Here is an 18289-nt window from a genome sequence, read left to right on the forward strand (position 1 = left end):
TATGTGGAAAGTGTAGAACAATATAAATAATAACAAATAATTGTATTCACACCATAAAACGCATAGCAGAGTTCGCTTAGAACAAACGGGCACTGCATTAAAAAATATAAACTATTTGCGTCTTGTAAGTAGTACATGTATCTACACTGCAAAATGAATACAGTACATTCTGCTAAGAATCTGTTTCTCAAAAATACAGATAAATTACTAGATCAGATATTCAATGTTCCAGATTTTACATTATTCGAACTGCTTTCGTAACTATTTAGTTCAAAATATAGAAAATATAAAATAGAATAATTCTGTCAAAATAACTAACCAGTTACAGTATACTTTGTTAGTACAAAGGCTTTGGTATGTCCCCAATATAATCAGGCGATGTCAAACAGTCGTACTTACAGTACAATATGAACATCATAAATACATTTCCAAAAATAATGCTGCGGGAAACAAAAACTATTACACCAGATTTATAAATGAATACCGTTTAGATTCTCAGCACTTTACCAATGAAAATGTACGTTCGCACATACGTTTCAGTGATTCAGGATTTATGCATTTTACCTTTAAACCGCAATTAGTTTTCTTTCAAATAAATTGTGTAAAGAAAAACTTTCTACCAACTAGCCCTCACTCAAAGCACACATCTGTTCATATTTAAAGCCACTCATTCCTATACTTACGCCAAAATTGTGGATTTTAGAGCTAGCCGTGACAAAATAAATAGTCCAGAGAATGAAACACTAACCTGAGACTAAACACTAATACTGGAAACTAAATAACGGAAACTAAATTCTACAAAAATTTCACTATCACAGCCAAAGCTCAAATAACTCAACACATCTGGCTAGCTCGAAATCTGAATTGCCTCTGACAAGATTCCCGCCAAATACTATCAATCTGAACTCAAATCAATGAAATCGATACCTAACACACCTGACCTGTTTCACACCTGAGCAAACCTGAACTACCTGAATCAACTCCCATTACAAATAGACCTTGAATAAATAAATTAAGACACTACAATACAAATGTAATCTGTATTGAAATATAAAATATTAACGCAATGAAGATGCACAAGAAAACCTTTAAATACACATACATACTATAATACCACAATATGAATACTTCTAAAAAAAACTAATGTTAATCGTAAACCTTGGGCTTCCTTTCCTATTTGTTATATGGGGAAAAATGGCGTGTCGTGATTAAAAAAGGTATTTTTCTTCTTCATTAAAAAGACTGGGTGAAAATTGTTCAAAAATGCATTCTTAAATACACAGAATAACACATTAGGATTAAGCGGGAACAGATGATTGATTGTAATGAAATAAATGTCCATTGACACCTTGCAACAAAGAGTAAGAAAATCTCTGTCGGAAATGAGCTTTTAACTCGGACACAAACGTTAGGAAGTGTTGCAATAAATAGGTATAAATTTCTCCGGTCCGCGTATAAAAGGCCTAAAATCATATTATTATATAATTTGCAAAAGACCAACCAAGCAGTTAGCTGAATTCAATATTATCCAATTTAGTTGGGTTTTTATGTACAGTATAAAAAATATTTCTATGTATGTAATACAGATAGACCACGCAGTTCGCAAAAGGAAAATATTTTTTTATACTATGGTCAATAATAACAATATCGTTGATTCTACATTGAATATATATGAATAGATAATTAAAGTAAGACTTGTACATGTACTTGACACTGGAATTGTAACATAGAGATAAAGATATTCTTTATCTCTATCTGTTGAACAATATTTAATTACTTTATCTGCAATTAAAACATTCCTTATTTAATACAGATGATAACTAAATTGTTCTGATACATAAACATTTCACATTAAACTGATTTATTATGTAGGTTTCATGTCATGGATAAAATGTATACATTGGCGCAAGCTCGCAGTGGCAGTCGTATGGTTCCTTTTTTACTAACCGCTGCAGACAGGCCTTTTGAAATTGTCTGACATTATTCAAGTAAAACGTCGCTTGACAATCGGATAACGTCCCGTAAAATCATTCGCAATTTTCCAACTTAGCAAGATTCTTGTATTTTCTGAGGGCTGGTTGTAGCGTCTAGAGTGAATTTCGGACATCAGACGCTGTTTTGGATCTTGACAATGGCGTTCAAAACATTTAGTTTAGTGTTTATGTTGTGGGGACATTATGACGGAAATGTTGGTGACAATAAGGTTGCCATTCCTCTTCTTAATGACTTGAAAGCTCCTCTAGTGGCTAATTTGGATGTCATTAAAATAAATGAGGTTATAACTAATTATGTGAACGCTGAAGTTAAGAGGAAAATAAAGGACTTGGTGAAATCAGAGATAGAAATACTTGTAAATGCAAAAACATCCGAATTGACTAAATTGTTCGACGCCCGAGTGAATTCAGCGACAATGAAAATTACAAATTCTGTTGATATTGCTTTAACAACTGTCATGGAAGGTAGGTGAATATCATTAAGTGTAAGTATTTGTAATAATCGGGCAAAATGGGAAAAACGAGTATGTCAAAAACCCACCTATTTAACAATATCATTTCACTCAAGGATGCTCTATTTGAAAAGACCATTATTTGATCTCTCCAACACTAGATTTGCTAAAACAATATCAATAGAATGTTAGAAAAATAAGATTTTTGAGTTATCTGCCCCTGAAATGTTCATTTTCAGTGCATTTCAGTAAAATTATTACTCTGTTTACCAACATGATATGGAAAATCTTGTTTTTTTCCTTGATTCTGATTGTGCAAATAATCAAATTAAACGTTCAAAATGGTGCGGTCTTTCACACCATGTTTCACTCTCTGCCTGATTCTTACAGAGACTGACACTCAATAAATAAAGTCTTTTGGAATACACCAACAAAACTTTAAGTATCGAGCTTCGAGACATGGCAACGTTGCAAAACCAAACATCATGAATTATTGATTTTTTTATGTTCCCAAAAAATACCTGAAAAGTGTATTAGTACTGATAGAATTAAACTAAAACCACACCTTTTCATTTATATGATTTTTTTTTCAGAAAATATCCATCAATCTGTTTGTATTGTAAGCACATATGTTCCTCTGTTTTTTCTACATCTTATATTCTTTTTGGGGGTTACGAATTTAAATTAGTAGCTCTTACAATAAACATTCCAAATGAATATCGTATGTTGCTTTCCATATAAAAGTAACATGCTATTTTTATCAGTATTACCATGATAATAATCTCCAAAATTTTCTCATTTATAAATATTGGACTTTACCATATTCATCGTACCATTCTTGGAATAGAATGGTATTGTTGTTACAATGTCATACTCATAACAAAATACATTGTACCGACTACCTATAATTTTGTAATCAATACGTAGAGAAAAACATTATGTTCGAATATTAATCATATGAAAGAGTAATCAAGGGAACCAAGATTCTAGCGGAAATCAAAAGAATGTAGTCCAGGGACAAAGACCAGACATGGAAAACAGAGATACACAACAAAGATCTTAAAATAACCAAAATAACACGCACTGAGCAACAAAAGTAAATGGGCAACTCGGACTCTACTAAAAACTGGGAGCATGGACCAGGTGCACCGGTAGGGTAAGTGTCTTCTGCTTTTCTAGTAGGGCAAAAACGTCAATCAATCGAATATCATAATTCCTTATAGTATTCCGCCATCTCTATTCAAAATAACAGCAAAAGTGTACCGAAACGTCAGCAGTGGAATCTTCAAATACGTCAAAATACAAAAACGGCTTAAATGTGAACACATGAAACACAGCCTATCTACATACATAATGTAGCGTACCACTAAAAAAAGCTGAAACAAAACTTGATCAGGTGCTCCTGAAGGGTTGACGGCATGCCCAACATGTACTACGACTACTCCGACAGGGGCAACCGCCATATTCCAAGTGAATATAACCTGGTAAAAATCTACAAAGAATTTCCGCGACACGTGCCAAGCACTGTTATCATTAGTGTGAAATCATTCGTTTTTTAATTAAGTATCATGTTGTACGCGTAGTAGTTAACTTGGAAATATTGGACATTTTGTCTCCGAATTTTTGCAGTTCAACATTTAAGTACCATTCTGTGTAAGAATTGGGCAATTGGTGGCAAATCATTTTTGTAATTTGGTCAGTATTCAATACATATAGAAAACAACCAAAGGCTTTCTAAATTTATCTTGAAGCATTGTTTACTGCAAATATAGGGAAATTTCCCAATATTATTCTATAGTAAATTTCAACTATATTGGACAATTAGGACTATTAGGATGACTATTTCTGGAAGTTATGGGATATGTATACTTAATAATGTAAAACAATGTTCATATGCCACACCTGATACACATTTTGCCTGATTCTTAGAAAGAGAAGTACTCCAAAGGGTTTCACACACATAGATATATTACTCCATTGGTTCAATTAAAAAACAATAAAGAAGGTCATAACCTTTAATGACGTCGAGTAGTAAACATTTAGATTAAGTCCTTTAACATACAAATTTCATTTCAAATATAGACACACAAAAAGAACTGAAGAATGTGTCTACCATTATACAGCAGATCCACGGTAAATTACAAAACACATCAAGTGAAGTAGGACAGCTTCTATTTGATACAAACAATAAAGGTAATATTGTAGTGTGTATTTATCATCCATTGCATGTCTGCAGTCTTGTAATGGAGTATATTCAGTTGCTATTGAATTCAATTCGGCCCAGAAAATAAACTTATTCAGACCAGTATGACTATTGCATAATATTAATTATAATATATGCTTTCTTTGTCAACAAAATGTCTTATACAGTTTATCTACTCAGCACATGGAAACATTGCTGTAAAGTGGGCCTGAATTCGTGAAACATTTTTTTTGCAGATGGTTTTATATTAAAAAACAGTTTTTGGTATGACATGGGTTGTGTCATTATTGTATGACTTTTGATGTACCGTGACGCTTACCCTACCGGTGCATCTGGTCCATGCTCCTAGTTTTTAGTAGAGTCCGAGTTGCTCATTTACTTTTGTAACTTTGTATGTATGATTTTAGTTACTTTATGTTTTTTGTTGTGTATGTCTGTTTTCCATGTCTGGTCTTTGTCCCTGTATTGCATTCATTTGATTACCGCTATAACCTTGGTTCCCTTGATTACTCTCTCAACCCCCATGGGAAGAATTGAGAATGATTTTACGTACGATGGGTACATCACTTTTCGTACTTTTAAACTAGTCTGGAGCTGGCATATCAGTTAACTACTAATAGTCTTTATTTTGTATATTTGTGTAATTTATATTCAGTTTCTTTATTTCCATTGTACCAAGGGACACAAACCTTTTTGAAATGATTTTTATGTTTAATGTGTAATATTTCTTCCACATTGGTCAGATTTTAAAGGGGCGTGCGATTACGCCTAAGTACGTAAACCCCGCAGCATTTTTGCGCCTGTTCCAAGTCGGGAATTTCTGATGTCTCTGTCTGGTTCCGTTTTATTATATTTTTTTGTATGTTACTTGGGTAAATAGGGTAACTCTTTCGCAGTACCTGTGTATAAGGATGTTTTGTTCTAGCTGTAGCCTGCCCTGCGGTTTTCTTGCCATTAAAGACCAATGATCGGCCATCACCTTGGGCTGACATTTTCATCCCGGTTGGGTTGTTGTCTCTTTGACATATACACCATACCTTTTTTCGTAATATTGATCACATGCTCCGAATATTTAAACCATAAAAGAATATTGAATCAAGACACCTTTTGACAAAATATAGTTTGTTGAAGCATGTGGCACAAATCTCCTAATATCATAAGAAATTATGAAAGTTCCATATAAACGAATATTTGTTGTGTCATTTCAGTATTGTAATTTTGTAACAGCTCGTAAACATGTTTTGTCTTGGTTCAGTCTTCTTTTTAGTGGAAAGACTCAAGTTTTCAGGACATAACATGGCCGGAAACTGGTATAGACGAATATGCCCCTTTCTGTTGTTGTAAGCTTAATTAAGACACAGATCTAAATTTTCGAACATTCTTACACTGAATATCTCTGAATATTTTGATTGAAAATATTTGTCAAATGTAGAAGAATATCGAAAGTATTTGCAATCGGCACGAAATTGTGTGAATCCCCGACTAAGATTCGCATTTTCGTCTCAGTTCTTAAGTCTCATACTGATATTTTGTTTATTTTTTATACTAAACTTTAATTGTGCATGAACAATATTTTCATCATTTAACCATTGTAATTTTGTTTTCGATTTTTCATACTTATGACGCAAAACTCTTCTTTTAAATTCTTATATGAGTTTCTCTTGATTTAAATTGATACGTTGTATTTTTTAAAATCGTATTTTTCTCAATAACAAATTCAATTATCTGAAGAGAAACACATATTCTATTCCAACAATATTAGTACTGTCTGTTTTGGTTTCCACATATAACGAGAATGAATATGGTAATATTGTCAAAAACACAACAACCCCACCTTATAAAAATGTCAGCTCAAGGCCACACGTAGGTATTTGATAAATGACGAGGGAACCATTACACCACAGGGCAGGATGCAGCGAAGTAGTTGCCCCTACATATGCAACATCAATATAAAAGTAGAAAAGTAAACATAAGTGAAAATGAAACAATACAAACTGATACCAGATATTCCTACCTTGAGACAAGTGCTAGAAATGCAATGGGCTTTGGCGTGATTACAATCATATTACTTTTTTAAATCTGGCCAGTTTACTTCTGAACAAATTTGAATATTCGTTTTCAGATAATACAATATATGAATGCAACCTTCGCTTTATGTTCTAAATGTAATCTAGTACTATGTAGGTTCAATGAATTAGGTAAATATCACGAACTCGTAAAAAACTTTTAGAAGTATCACCTAACATTTATCGATCTGTAAAAATCATATAGACGGATATTTCAAACAGTTGCAGTGACGCAAAAAGGTATTTTTTAAGATACTGTAATGTATTTCAATTGAACGCATTGTACTCCTTTTTTCTAAATATTGGAGAAAACTGGGAAAAAGTAAAGGTACAAATAACGTCGTTTTTATCTATAAGATTTCGTTTCACCGAAATTTAAATCACCTATGTATTTTTGCGATCATTCAACATTCAACTCAGTCTTTTTGTTACATTGTAAACTCCGTAAATCATTCACCCAGAAAATGTTATAATTATGTGATATTTTTGGTATATTAGCTGACTTTTTTCATCCCGGGAGGGTTGTTGTTTCTTTGACATATTCTCGTTATATTTATTTACATATGCATTTAGTATATTTTGCGTATAGAGCTATCTGAGACTGCTGTAGAAAACGGATCTAATTATATAGAATATGTTATAACTATTTAGAGCAATCGCGATAATGGAAATACTACGCACCATGTTACTAAATTAAACTACGCACAGGGTAACGCGGCTCGTTTACGATAGAACATTAATGACACATTCGCGTATCTAAATGGACTTTTTCAATGATAATTAAGGGCATACATAAAATTATAAAATTCTTTTTTTATTTTATTTTTGATTCAAACTAAAATATGTGTTCTATGACATGTTCAAAAATAACGCAATGGAGATTCTATATGATTTGTTGGTGAAATGCCTTCTTCTGACAACAACTCGCAGTAAAATAATGGTAAGGTGATCGAATTTGTTTGCATTCGAAAAATATATACCTTTATCATTTCAAAAATAAGTTGTAAGGATTTTTTACCCCATCTATTTTTTTTAAAAATTCGAGAAACAGAGAAAGACTTATTTACCGGTCAATTTCAACTAAATGGAAGGTAAGTTAGAATATTTAAGACCCAAAAACGCACATTTTCGTCATGTGACAAGCCCATTACGTTAAAAATTGGTCAGTTGCCAAACATTTTTTTTTTATTATTTTTTCTTACACCGATTTGTTAATAAAAATTTACACACAAAAAAAAACAACAAAAAAAAACAGGCCAGTCCTTTTGGGAATGAGTTATTTAACTGATATGCTATATCGTCTCACTTTAATATCTTTTCCAGAATAGGGATGGCCAAAACAGGGAGCCAAAATGTGTACGAAAATTACGGTGTTGGCCTTACCCATAATTCCTATGCCGGAAACTAGGCCCAAAGACTTTTAAGACCAACAACCATTAATTTCTTTCAAATGCCGGTCAATAGACAATTCGAACCACGACAGTTTAGAGAGAGTATATTAGAACTATTCAAACCGTATATCAAGACGATTTAAACCTTAGAGCATAATATAACAGGGCTAACAAAAAGGGTAACAAAAAAATTGCCGAGCACTAATCCGATCTATAATCAAGTCAAATCCAGAACAAATCTGGCAAAACAGATATTACACCACCGAAGTAACCGGTACCGCAAAGGTCCATACTTGGTACAGGCATTTCAAGCAAAATTGTGGGTTAAATCTTTTTTTACAGAGCGCTAATTCTCCCCCTTCCATTGTGGCGTAATTTACCGGTGGTGATTACATAGATTTTGCATTCTTTTGCGTCATAATCGGTAAATCAGCGGGCACATCAGCACAAAGAACAATTTACAAAAAACAATCATTACTCATTATTTTAGAAGAAACTGAGCATTTTTCAAGCAAGGACTAATATTTAAAATAGAATTTGTTAAGAGACCTTGTGAGACGCACTTCCGCATACCCCTGATTCAATAGTCCATTACGCAGATATATATGGCGTTCAAGGAAGTCAGAGTTTTCAGAACTTGCTCAAGCGTAACGAATAAATTTTGAAATATAAACACCATATGTAAGGAAAATTTATAATATTAAAATTTAAGTCGTCTCTTTAATCATAAATCGTAGTGCTGAGATGACCACTGTTGTCCAATTCGAGATGTATGTCCAAAAAAGATGTAGAACAACCTGTTTCTGTAATCTCCTTTCTTACGAGCTCTGGTGGATATATGAAGGGTGTTATGCATTTATGTTTCTTCGGATACGTTTCAGGTTTAACCTGCCATTTTAAATATTGATATTTTACAATTATATCAACTTCCTAGTTATGTAGACTATAAATACACTACTTCTCATTGACACTTGATGTACAATTCATTCCTTCTTAAAAAGTAAAGTTTACATAAAGACTTAATAACACGTGATGACCACCACCTTAAGACTATCTTTATCACATTGGTCTAAAGATAGCTTTGGTGTGCAGCTTAAACGTCGTCATATGGCGGTCATTAGACTATCATTTAAGATAATTCTTATGGCATGTATGCGAAAAAATTCCTTCAACGGGCCCATGTCTTTTTCTGATCTCTATCAACACAAACAAAAGCCAATTTCAATCTATAATACGTGTTACAGAGCAAGAAATACAGTTGATAATTGTTTCGGAGTTTGCCACTTCCATAGAATCATTTGTTTATAAATATAACAGTACACAATCGTTCAGTATCCATTTCGTTTTCATATATTAAGTTCAATATTAAGTTCAAATATTAGATGAAAGAAGTTTACCAATAAATATGGCCTTCTTATGTCCTTAATCATAACTAAAAATATTGTACATGAACCGCGTAGCCGTGTGCGTACTGGGATTTATAATCCCGGTGTGTAGTACTTTGATAATAGCAATTTCTCTCATTTGTTGAAAGATTTTTTTTTAAATAACTGGACCCATTTTTTACAACAACCTCTTACACACATGTTCGAAAATATGATAAATACATTTGTTAAAGTAATGTTATCACCAGGAATATTCAAATTTTCGCTGCATTGTTTAAGACGTTCATTATTGCAGCGTTTGTAAAAATAAAATTGAATGCATATATCTGTAGCTTAAGAACGCGAAAAATACATAGCCAATTTAAATTAAAAACGAATTTATTTCGACCTCTATTTTCTCTCCGTTGACTCCAATGTTGCGACAAAGTAGCTGGTATTATCACAATGCCGTATGCTTGTACACCCTGAATGAAATATTGATCTAATTTAACACAGAGAGAACCAATTTTTTTCAGTTGGTTTCACAGCATGTCGAGGACGTTTGGTATCCAACAATATAGTACACTTCTCAGAAATCGAGACTTCTTATGGTCATAGCATTAATTCAACATACAGAAATGGCGTCTTCGTTCCATTTATGAAAGGATTCTACTTAATAACTGTTAATGTTTTAGGAAAAGGTTCAAATGGAGCGTATATATCTCGTAATGAAGACAGACTGTCTCGTGGTTGGTTTAATTTCCCAAAGCAAAGTCATTATAATACAGGCGCAACTTCAACATTTGTAAAATTGGAAACCACGGATAGAGTTTCTGTCAAACTTTGGAAACATGGGTCAATTGATGCAGCTAGTTGTCTCACTATTATGAAGATTTAACTGTTGGAATTGGTCTCATTAAACTTTGGTTTGTGTATCATTATTTTAGTTTGTTTTCTATTTTGTGCGTGTGTGTGTGTGTTATCAGTAATTGTGATTCAAAGGAAAAAAATGTAAACCTAGCATCAACTCTTGATACGAGAGAGGTATCTTTAGCCTTTACTCACTTACAATCTTACACTGGCGGATCTTGACACTTCCGATGCAACTGATTCTCAGTTATTTGTAGAATTTTATATTAAAAAAATTTAGTTTCTTGTATGCTGTTTTGGTTTTCTTATCTTCAGGTTTCCAAGAAGTTATATGTTATCATGTTGTCTTCTTTGTTCCTGTTTTCACAGTTTGACTGTGTTTTTTAATTATTATGGTCGTATTGATCCTCTGACATATTTTGACGATATATGATTAATTTGTTAGTTACAAATTCCGAATTGGAAAAATATCTATCTGATCAAGTCAAAAGGTGGTTCCTGGTAAAGAGAAAAAGTGTTGACTTGAATATTAGAAATCAACAAGATTTGCAATAACTTCTTGTTATCTATCAGGTGGTCCTGAAATTCGAACTTGATCATGGCATTCCCCTTTTTGTCCGTAATCCTCCGTAGACCATGATTATACTTTGTTTAATAAGTAACAATCATACAATGGCATAAATAAACATATGTTCAACAAAAAATGAACGATGAATAAATAAGAGCGGCTCTCTTCATTCGGTAGTATAGATAACAACAACTTAAATACTTCGCTTCAAAGTAAATATGATTCGAGAAGAATGTTAATCAAGGCCTAGAGATAAAAAAGACACAATCAAAGATTCTGGAATACACAAAAATGTCGTATTCAAACATGGTTTTAAAATATAAAGCAAATAAAGATGTGCATAAGCAAATGTTTCGCACACATTGCCTTTATATTATAATTGCAATATATAATTCACCTTGTTTTTTTTTTGTTTTTTTTTTAATTCCACTATATTTTTCTTCTCAAATCATTCCACTTCAAAATTCCAGACACGGACTTTATATAAAAATGAATTATACATGAGCATACATTTATTTATATTCTATGTGGGCATATATTTATTTATATTCTATGTGGGCATATATTTATTTATATTCTATGCCGGCATATATTTATTCATATTCTGTGTGGGCATATATTTATTTCGATCATTTTATCGAAGTTTTAATATGTTATTTTTACTTGATAGATTTGCAATCCTTTTTAGAATCATTTTCAATCAATTTGTAAAAAGGATTCACATATTTTATTGATAAAACCACACGATAGCCTAAATGCCTAAACTAATTTTATACATGTAACCATCTCACAAATGTTATAGGTACAAAAAAAAACGATAACTGTATATAGATTTAAGAAAGTATAATTTTTTTTACTAGACATATGAGCCTCTTGTAAATGTTTGATGCGATTTTTCAGCCGTTTTACTGCTCTGTGATCACTATATGACCTTTATTAAGTTATTTCAATATCTAAATATGCGTATATAAAGATAACTTGTGAAATGTGGTTAATGAGTAATCAAGAGAACCAAGATTCTAGCGGAAATCAAAAGAATGTAATTCAGGGACAAATACCAGACATGGAAAACAAATACACACAACAAAGAACATAAAATAACCAAAAAATAACCAAAATAATACATACAAAGTAACCAAAATAAATGAGCAACTCGGACTCCACTAAGATCATAGAAGTGAAAAGAGTAACACTTGCTTTTGTTTTGTTTTTGTTTTTGTTTTTGTTTTTGTTTTTTTTTTGGACGAAATTATAGTTTTCTGCAAACGCACTTGTTTCAAAATGTGTTACATACCAAGTACTCTATCCATGTCGCACATATGGTCCAGAACAAAACTTGTATTCAGTCTGAGATTGTTTATGATTGTTATCATTTTTGATATCTAGTTTGTGATTCAATTATGTATTTAGAATGCATTATAAATTTGTTTACTTGTACTCAAATACTAAATGCAGAGTGTTTAAAAACCGGTTTTCCTTCACCAAGGACGAATTTTGTAAAGATTAAAAAACACAATATCTAATTTCTTAGTATCTTCTTGAACTCAATACGTTCCTTAACAAGACAGAATTATAATCAGTTGCGCCCAAATGAATCTTTATTTAATTTGTTTACCTTTATTTAAAATGAAGACCTTTGTTGAACTTTTGTGAATAAATTTACTGGTTTCCAATGACCAAGGAAGACTTTTTCAATGTTAAAATAACCCTTAAAGCAAACTATCCAATTTCAAACCATCGTATTTAATTTACTTTTTGTTAGCAAAATATGTATATAATAACAAAATTGCGATCAAGTAAACAATCTTCATCTGACAAATGTCAATCGTAGCGGTCGCAGCAACAAGATGTTCCAAATCATTAGCACGTACATTGTTATTCTTATGGAACTTTATAAAGGAATTTCATGTGACAGTCAAGTTGCCTTACCTCTTCTAAATGACATGAAAGCTCCCCTTATGGCACATTTAGACGTAAGTGAACTTAACCAGGTAATTACAGGATACATCAACACTGAAGTAGAGAGAAAAATTAAACAATCTATCAACACCGAATTAAATCGATTGGTAAAAGCTAAAACAGACGTACTGACAAAGCTTGTCCAGGATAAAACAGACGTGCTAACAAAGTTTGTTGAGGATAAGGTTAACGCTGGGAAAAATGAGATAAAAGGAACAGTAAATGAAACCATTACTTCTGCGTTACAAGGTAATATCGTTTTCTGTTTTATATGATTGGGAGTAACATTCCTTTTAATTGCAAAGTTTTGCATTTGATGGCCATTGTACTAAATAATATTTAAGAGAAAATTCAGAAAGTAATGTGGTTGATTTGTTAAGATAAAAGACAACCTGTTCTTTCTTAGCGTCAAGTGATGTAAGTAAATATACTGTTGGGATGTTCTATAAGCAAATGAGTGCATTACGCAGATATTTTTAATATGATACAAAGACAAGAAAATAAAAAAAAACCAAGATAATAGACGAGTCATTTTAAACAATGTTCTACTAGGTGGCGTCCTTTTTGTGTACTCCGTCGGTTTCAGAACACTCGTCCAGTAATATCTAGCTTCATACTGTCCTTTTACATCATATTATTCATAACTCAGTAATTTGAATAATTTGCTAATGTATTTTCTTGTATTTTTTAATCACTTCAGCAAATCAAGTATCTAAACAATCCCGCTGTTTAGTGAATCTTGCAGCTGGAAAAACGTCTTCTCAAAGTTCGTCTCATGGACATTTTAGTGCCGGACGTGCCACTAACGGCAACCTCAATGACTTCACTCATACTAGATACCCAAATGGAGAGAGTAAACCTTGGCTACGAATTGACCTGGGCAAACACTACAAAATATACGAGATCGAAATTTTCAACCGAAAAGACTGCTGTGGTAAATCAATTATAACAATATGCGGATTACTACATATACTAAAAAGGGTAATCAAACCAAAAATCACACATATATTTATTGTCGTGTGCGCTAATCATGACTGTGTCCATTATGTTTTTTTTTATAGTCTCCTTTGTTCATACATGTTCATATGATATTCTATTTTACGAACCTGTAGGGATTGGATATATGAAACAAATATATTATTATTACTCTGTAAATAGATCAAATATCATTGTAATTATATGGTTGTATATGCTTGATGAATTGAATTTCATGAAATCCTGTGTTTAGTTAAAAACATATGTTCTTTCACATAATCGTCCCTGATCCCGTATTCGATTCCAATTTCGAATTCGTTCTGTTTTATGGTGTTCTCGTGAGGAACGAAAATGAACGGGACAATGATACAAAATGTTGTTTGACGTATATATGTTCACTAATTCTGTCCATAGATTAATTTAAAAGTAATAGCTTTACCCGGTCGTATTTTTTTAATTTAACTATTTTCACCTGGACCTAGTTCTAAAACTACAGGTAATACATTGTATTTACAGACTTGAATATATTCGCTCAAATACATATTTTTTACAGGATACAAACTTCACGATTTTGACGTCAGGATAGGAAAGTCACTCCACAACATGGAGCTGTGTGGTCACTACGAAGGCCAGGCCAGTAATGGGGAACGAATTATCATGATGTGCAAAACACATCCTGTGGCACGCCATGTTCAGATCCAAATAGTGAAAGGTCACACAAATATTCTGCACGTCGCGGAAGTCCTTGTTTGGGGAACTGACTAAATAAACAGGTTAAAGAAACTTGAAAGTTATTTGTAGAATTTAATTTTGTACGCTGTGTATATTATCTTGTATATGGAAGTATGAATATAATAATATACTCTTCAAATATGACCATTTGGCAAATGTTTAATGTACATATTCAACTACTTCACCGCTCTGTTATCAATGTTTATTCAAATAGAGATAATTCCAATATTTTAGCATGCAAACGTGTAGGATGTTGGATAATTTGTGGTTTATAAACTGGAAAAGTTAATACTTATTTTTACGAAATTATTATTGGAAACAAAAACACTAGTTTCCAGATTTGTAATATTTTTACCATTATATATAACATCCATATAATAAGGTCTGCAACAAAACTTGACGTCGTGCTCTATCTGGGAATGTTCTGTTACAGTGTGTACCAAGATGGAAAGATGCAGGACCAGTTACATTTGTATTGTGTTCGTGAATATAGATTTTTATGCTGAAAACTCATAACCTTTTTTTCAGCTTTGCGTTTTATTCATTTTCTTTCATTCGGAGCTTTACATTTTGGCGAGGCAACATACAGCATCCCAACCGAAATTTCCACTGGTACCATCCACTTACAGCACGGATGGTTACGACACCCCCTTTTTATCTCGAGAACCATTATTACTTTCCGATTTGTAAATTTGGTTAAAAATCGTGCTTTTTTACACATTCATTGAAAATATCACAAACGAATGCATAATACCACTATCTTATGAATTAGGCCCTTGGTCGGATTTCTGTTAGATTGTGTTATTGTGCAAATGGCAATAGTTGAATCTCCATAAAAAGGAGGTGGGGTGGTCAAAACCATCCGTGCCCCACGTGTCTCTGGAAAGTTTCTGATCGGACTACATAAAACTATGACTACATCTTCGAAAGATATGAAGAACCTTCTGCATAAAAAAGTTTTATTTAAAACTATGACATGAACATCTCTCAATTTACTACAACAAAAAACTTACTTCGACAAATCAGTCCACTTTTGAAATGTTTAAATATTAGTAGTTTCCGATTCGTGGTCGCTTTGCGTAAAGGATCTGATGTAAGACAGAAATCAAATATGGACAGATATGTATATTGTAAAAAAAATGTAGTTCTGATGGTCCCTTCTTGTTTCTTATTTTAATTTTCGTTTTACTTTTAGCTTTGTTATTTTATTATAATTTTCAGTCTGTTTTGAAAACAGAGATGTCACGAAAATTTGTTTCGAGATTAAAGATATTTTATTGAATTGGAAAAATGTAAGCTTTTTTCTCAAAGTGATGCAAACTGAAATTTGACATTTACTTAAAAATTTAAAAGCAAAGATTATCGCAATCGCAGGCTGGATATAAAAATATGTTTAGCAATGACACCCTACAGGTCTTTGTAAAGATAAATGTAAAATTCCAAAGTAGGTGGAACCCTTTTTTTTTGTATATTTCTGGATCGGACCTCTCAAACACCTTTCAACATTTTTAGAATCGCCCCTGTAAATTCACAAGTCATAGCAACTTGATACTAACACATTTTCAAATGAAATTATGGGTATACATAAAATCTTCAAAACAGCAAACAATGGTTACTTTTATAGTAAGAACGCAGGCGATATTGTGTATAAAAGGGGTCCAGTCGAAACTTTTGCACAAAATTTTCAACAAAGAGGAGTGGTTCCGATCCCTCATTCCCCCGGAAGTCATCTGCCACGGATATGTCTTAGAAAGATGATTAGACTCAAGGTTTAATTATTCAACAGATGACATGTAGCTTACTCAGCATTCCTAGTATGATATATTGCTATAATGGCTGTTAGATGGAAAATAGATAAGAACGAAAATTGCATTTTCAAAATCAAAATCGACGTACGTAACAATACTGAAATTATAAGCACTGTGTTTCTCAAATTCAATGAGTCTGGAAACGCAGGATACCGACCTTTGTCTTTTTACGTTTTGGTAATTGAAGTAAATTATATCCATTACTCTTGTCGTGGTCATCATGCATTTTTCGTGATTTTTCTTCATCTTCATCATGGCCAACATGTTTCTCTTTTCTACGCCTCTTATTTTCAGCAATAATATTTCTTTCGCGCCTTTTCCGTCGTAGGTAAAATACGAAGTCAACCATAAGCCATGTGCAGAAAATAAAAGATGTTGAACCAACGATAAGCGCCACTTTCATGTTTTTTCCCATAAACCATTCCAGTTGTGTGTTTTCGAACATTTTACAACTCGTAGACACCAGATGTTGATACTATAAATAGGTCACCTTTTACCAATAGCGTGAAAGCAAATAGTTTTAAGGTTCAGTGTAAAACCAAGCGAAATCTAAACGTTATGTTTCTTGCTCCAATTTGTGTAACCCCTGTTGGGGATTATTATGTAAATCATGTCGTCCCGCACTGTAACATGATTTGATCGTTATGAAATTGAACAGTAAAGTGTTATGTCCTAATTCGGATCTCCGTGCACTATTTCCAATGATAAGAAAAACTCCAAAATTGTCTATCTGGTTTTAATTTAATCAACTGTCTACTACATCTGAGTTTTAAGTATTTTTACTCGCGATGACCCATACGACTGGTCTTATCGTAATGAACAGCAAAAATTATAACACATGACGTTCAATTACGATTTTTCTTCATGTATTTCACACCTTGACTGGAAGTTGTAGATTTGTCTTTTTTTTTTCTTCTTTTTTTTTTTTGCTCACTAATTACGACACTGGTTCTACATTGGAGACTCTATAGGTGTTGGTCTGTCCATATTATATTTATTATTCATTAAAACCTTATCTCTCATAATTCAATTACCAGGTAATATATACAATTCGATTACCATGGTTCGATTTAATTATACGACTGAATGTACTGATTCGACCTTGAACTAGATTTTTACCTACGTCCATGAATAGTTGTCACTCGACTCCGTCCGTCCGTCACGCTTATAGGAATACATACTTTATTTATAATATGTATTTACAAATTATCAAAGCAATATCATTCAAACTTCGCACAGTGATAATTGTGTTTTTCCTTCATTTTTGGCATGTTTAACAAAGCCATTTTTTTTAGCATTATATGCTATCATTGCGATATTACAGTAGTTTTTTTTACCTTGCTTGGTGTTTATATACATTTTGTAGATACTTATGTGCTGATAAAAGTATATGACGGTGAGGCATGTCCAGACATGTATTGTTTCTTGTTCATTTATTCGATCAGTCAAAAGGTTACTGTAGGACATACAACAAGGATCTACTATTTCGTTCTAAATTAAATTTTGTATTCGTCGGTTCATCTTTTAATAGCTGGTGAATTCAAAATATTGATGAATCGATCGTGTAAATTTCTCAGAATCATTTACAGCTCAAAGTGCAACACATGTGAATCGTATGAATTGCAACATATGATTATCATATGTATTCATGGAGTATGATTGTTATTATTTCATAATCATGTTTATAATCATGACATTCATGTTTTTTTTTATTCATATGATAATTATACCTTAACGCGCCATTATTTAGACATGAGAATCATATGATAGTCATATGACAACCATAAATATATTAATTATCAAAGATTATCATATAAATCGAACAACATATGATTATCACATGTAGCACTTTTGGCCGTACCGACGGTTGAATGAACGTAGACAAGGTAGATGATTCCTTACACATT

The 18289-nt window shown here is 32.5% G+C and overlaps 2 protein-coding genes across 2 annotated transcripts in view; both read left to right on the forward strand.

Moving 5' to 3' along the window:
• LOC148607595 (uncharacterized) overlaps positions 1-15865 on the forward strand; it is a 32260-nt gene extending 16395 nt beyond the window's left edge. The window contains exons 6-8 of the mRNA XM_088543546.1: positions 12694-13116; positions 13568-13801; positions 14396-15865. Coding sequence (XP_088399672.1) covers positions 12694-13116; positions 13568-13801; positions 14396-14607 — 869 coding nt within the window. The 3' untranslated portion in view covers positions 14608-15865. The remainder of the gene's footprint in view (positions 1-12693; positions 13117-13567; positions 13802-14395) is intronic.
• Positions 1949-10627, forward strand: LOC148607596 (uncharacterized). The gene is made up of 3 exons (XM_088543764.1): positions 1949-2459; positions 4529-4639; positions 10007-10627. The coding sequence occupies exons 1-3, from the start codon at positions 2132-2134 to the stop codon at positions 10366-10368; spliced, it is 801 nt and encodes a 266-aa protein (XP_088399890.1). The 5' UTR covers positions 1949-2131; the 3' UTR covers positions 10369-10627.
• Positions 15866-18289: the final 2424 nt, after the last annotated feature.

Source organism: Perna viridis, chromosome 9, assembly GCF_037379345.1.
Source record: "Perna viridis isolate PV_CMFRI_1.1 ecotype Kerala chromosome 9, ASM3737934v1, whole genome shotgun sequence".
NCBI classification, from domain to species: domain Eukaryota; kingdom Metazoa; phylum Mollusca; class Bivalvia; order Mytilida; family Mytilidae; genus Perna; species Perna viridis.

Coding starts and splice junctions, on each gene's coding strand:
- LOC148607596 (XM_088543764.1), top strand. CDS start 2,132: ATGGCGTTCAAAACATTTAGTTTAGTGTTTATGTTGTGGGGACATTAT. Junction 2,460..4,528: donor TTTAACAACTGTCATGGAAG/GTAGGTGAATAT, acceptor TTTCAAATATAG/ACACACAAAAAGAACTGAAG. Junction 4,640..10,006: donor ATTTGATACAAACAATAAAG/GTAATATTGTAG, acceptor AATTTTTTTCAG/TTGGTTTCACAGCATGTCGA.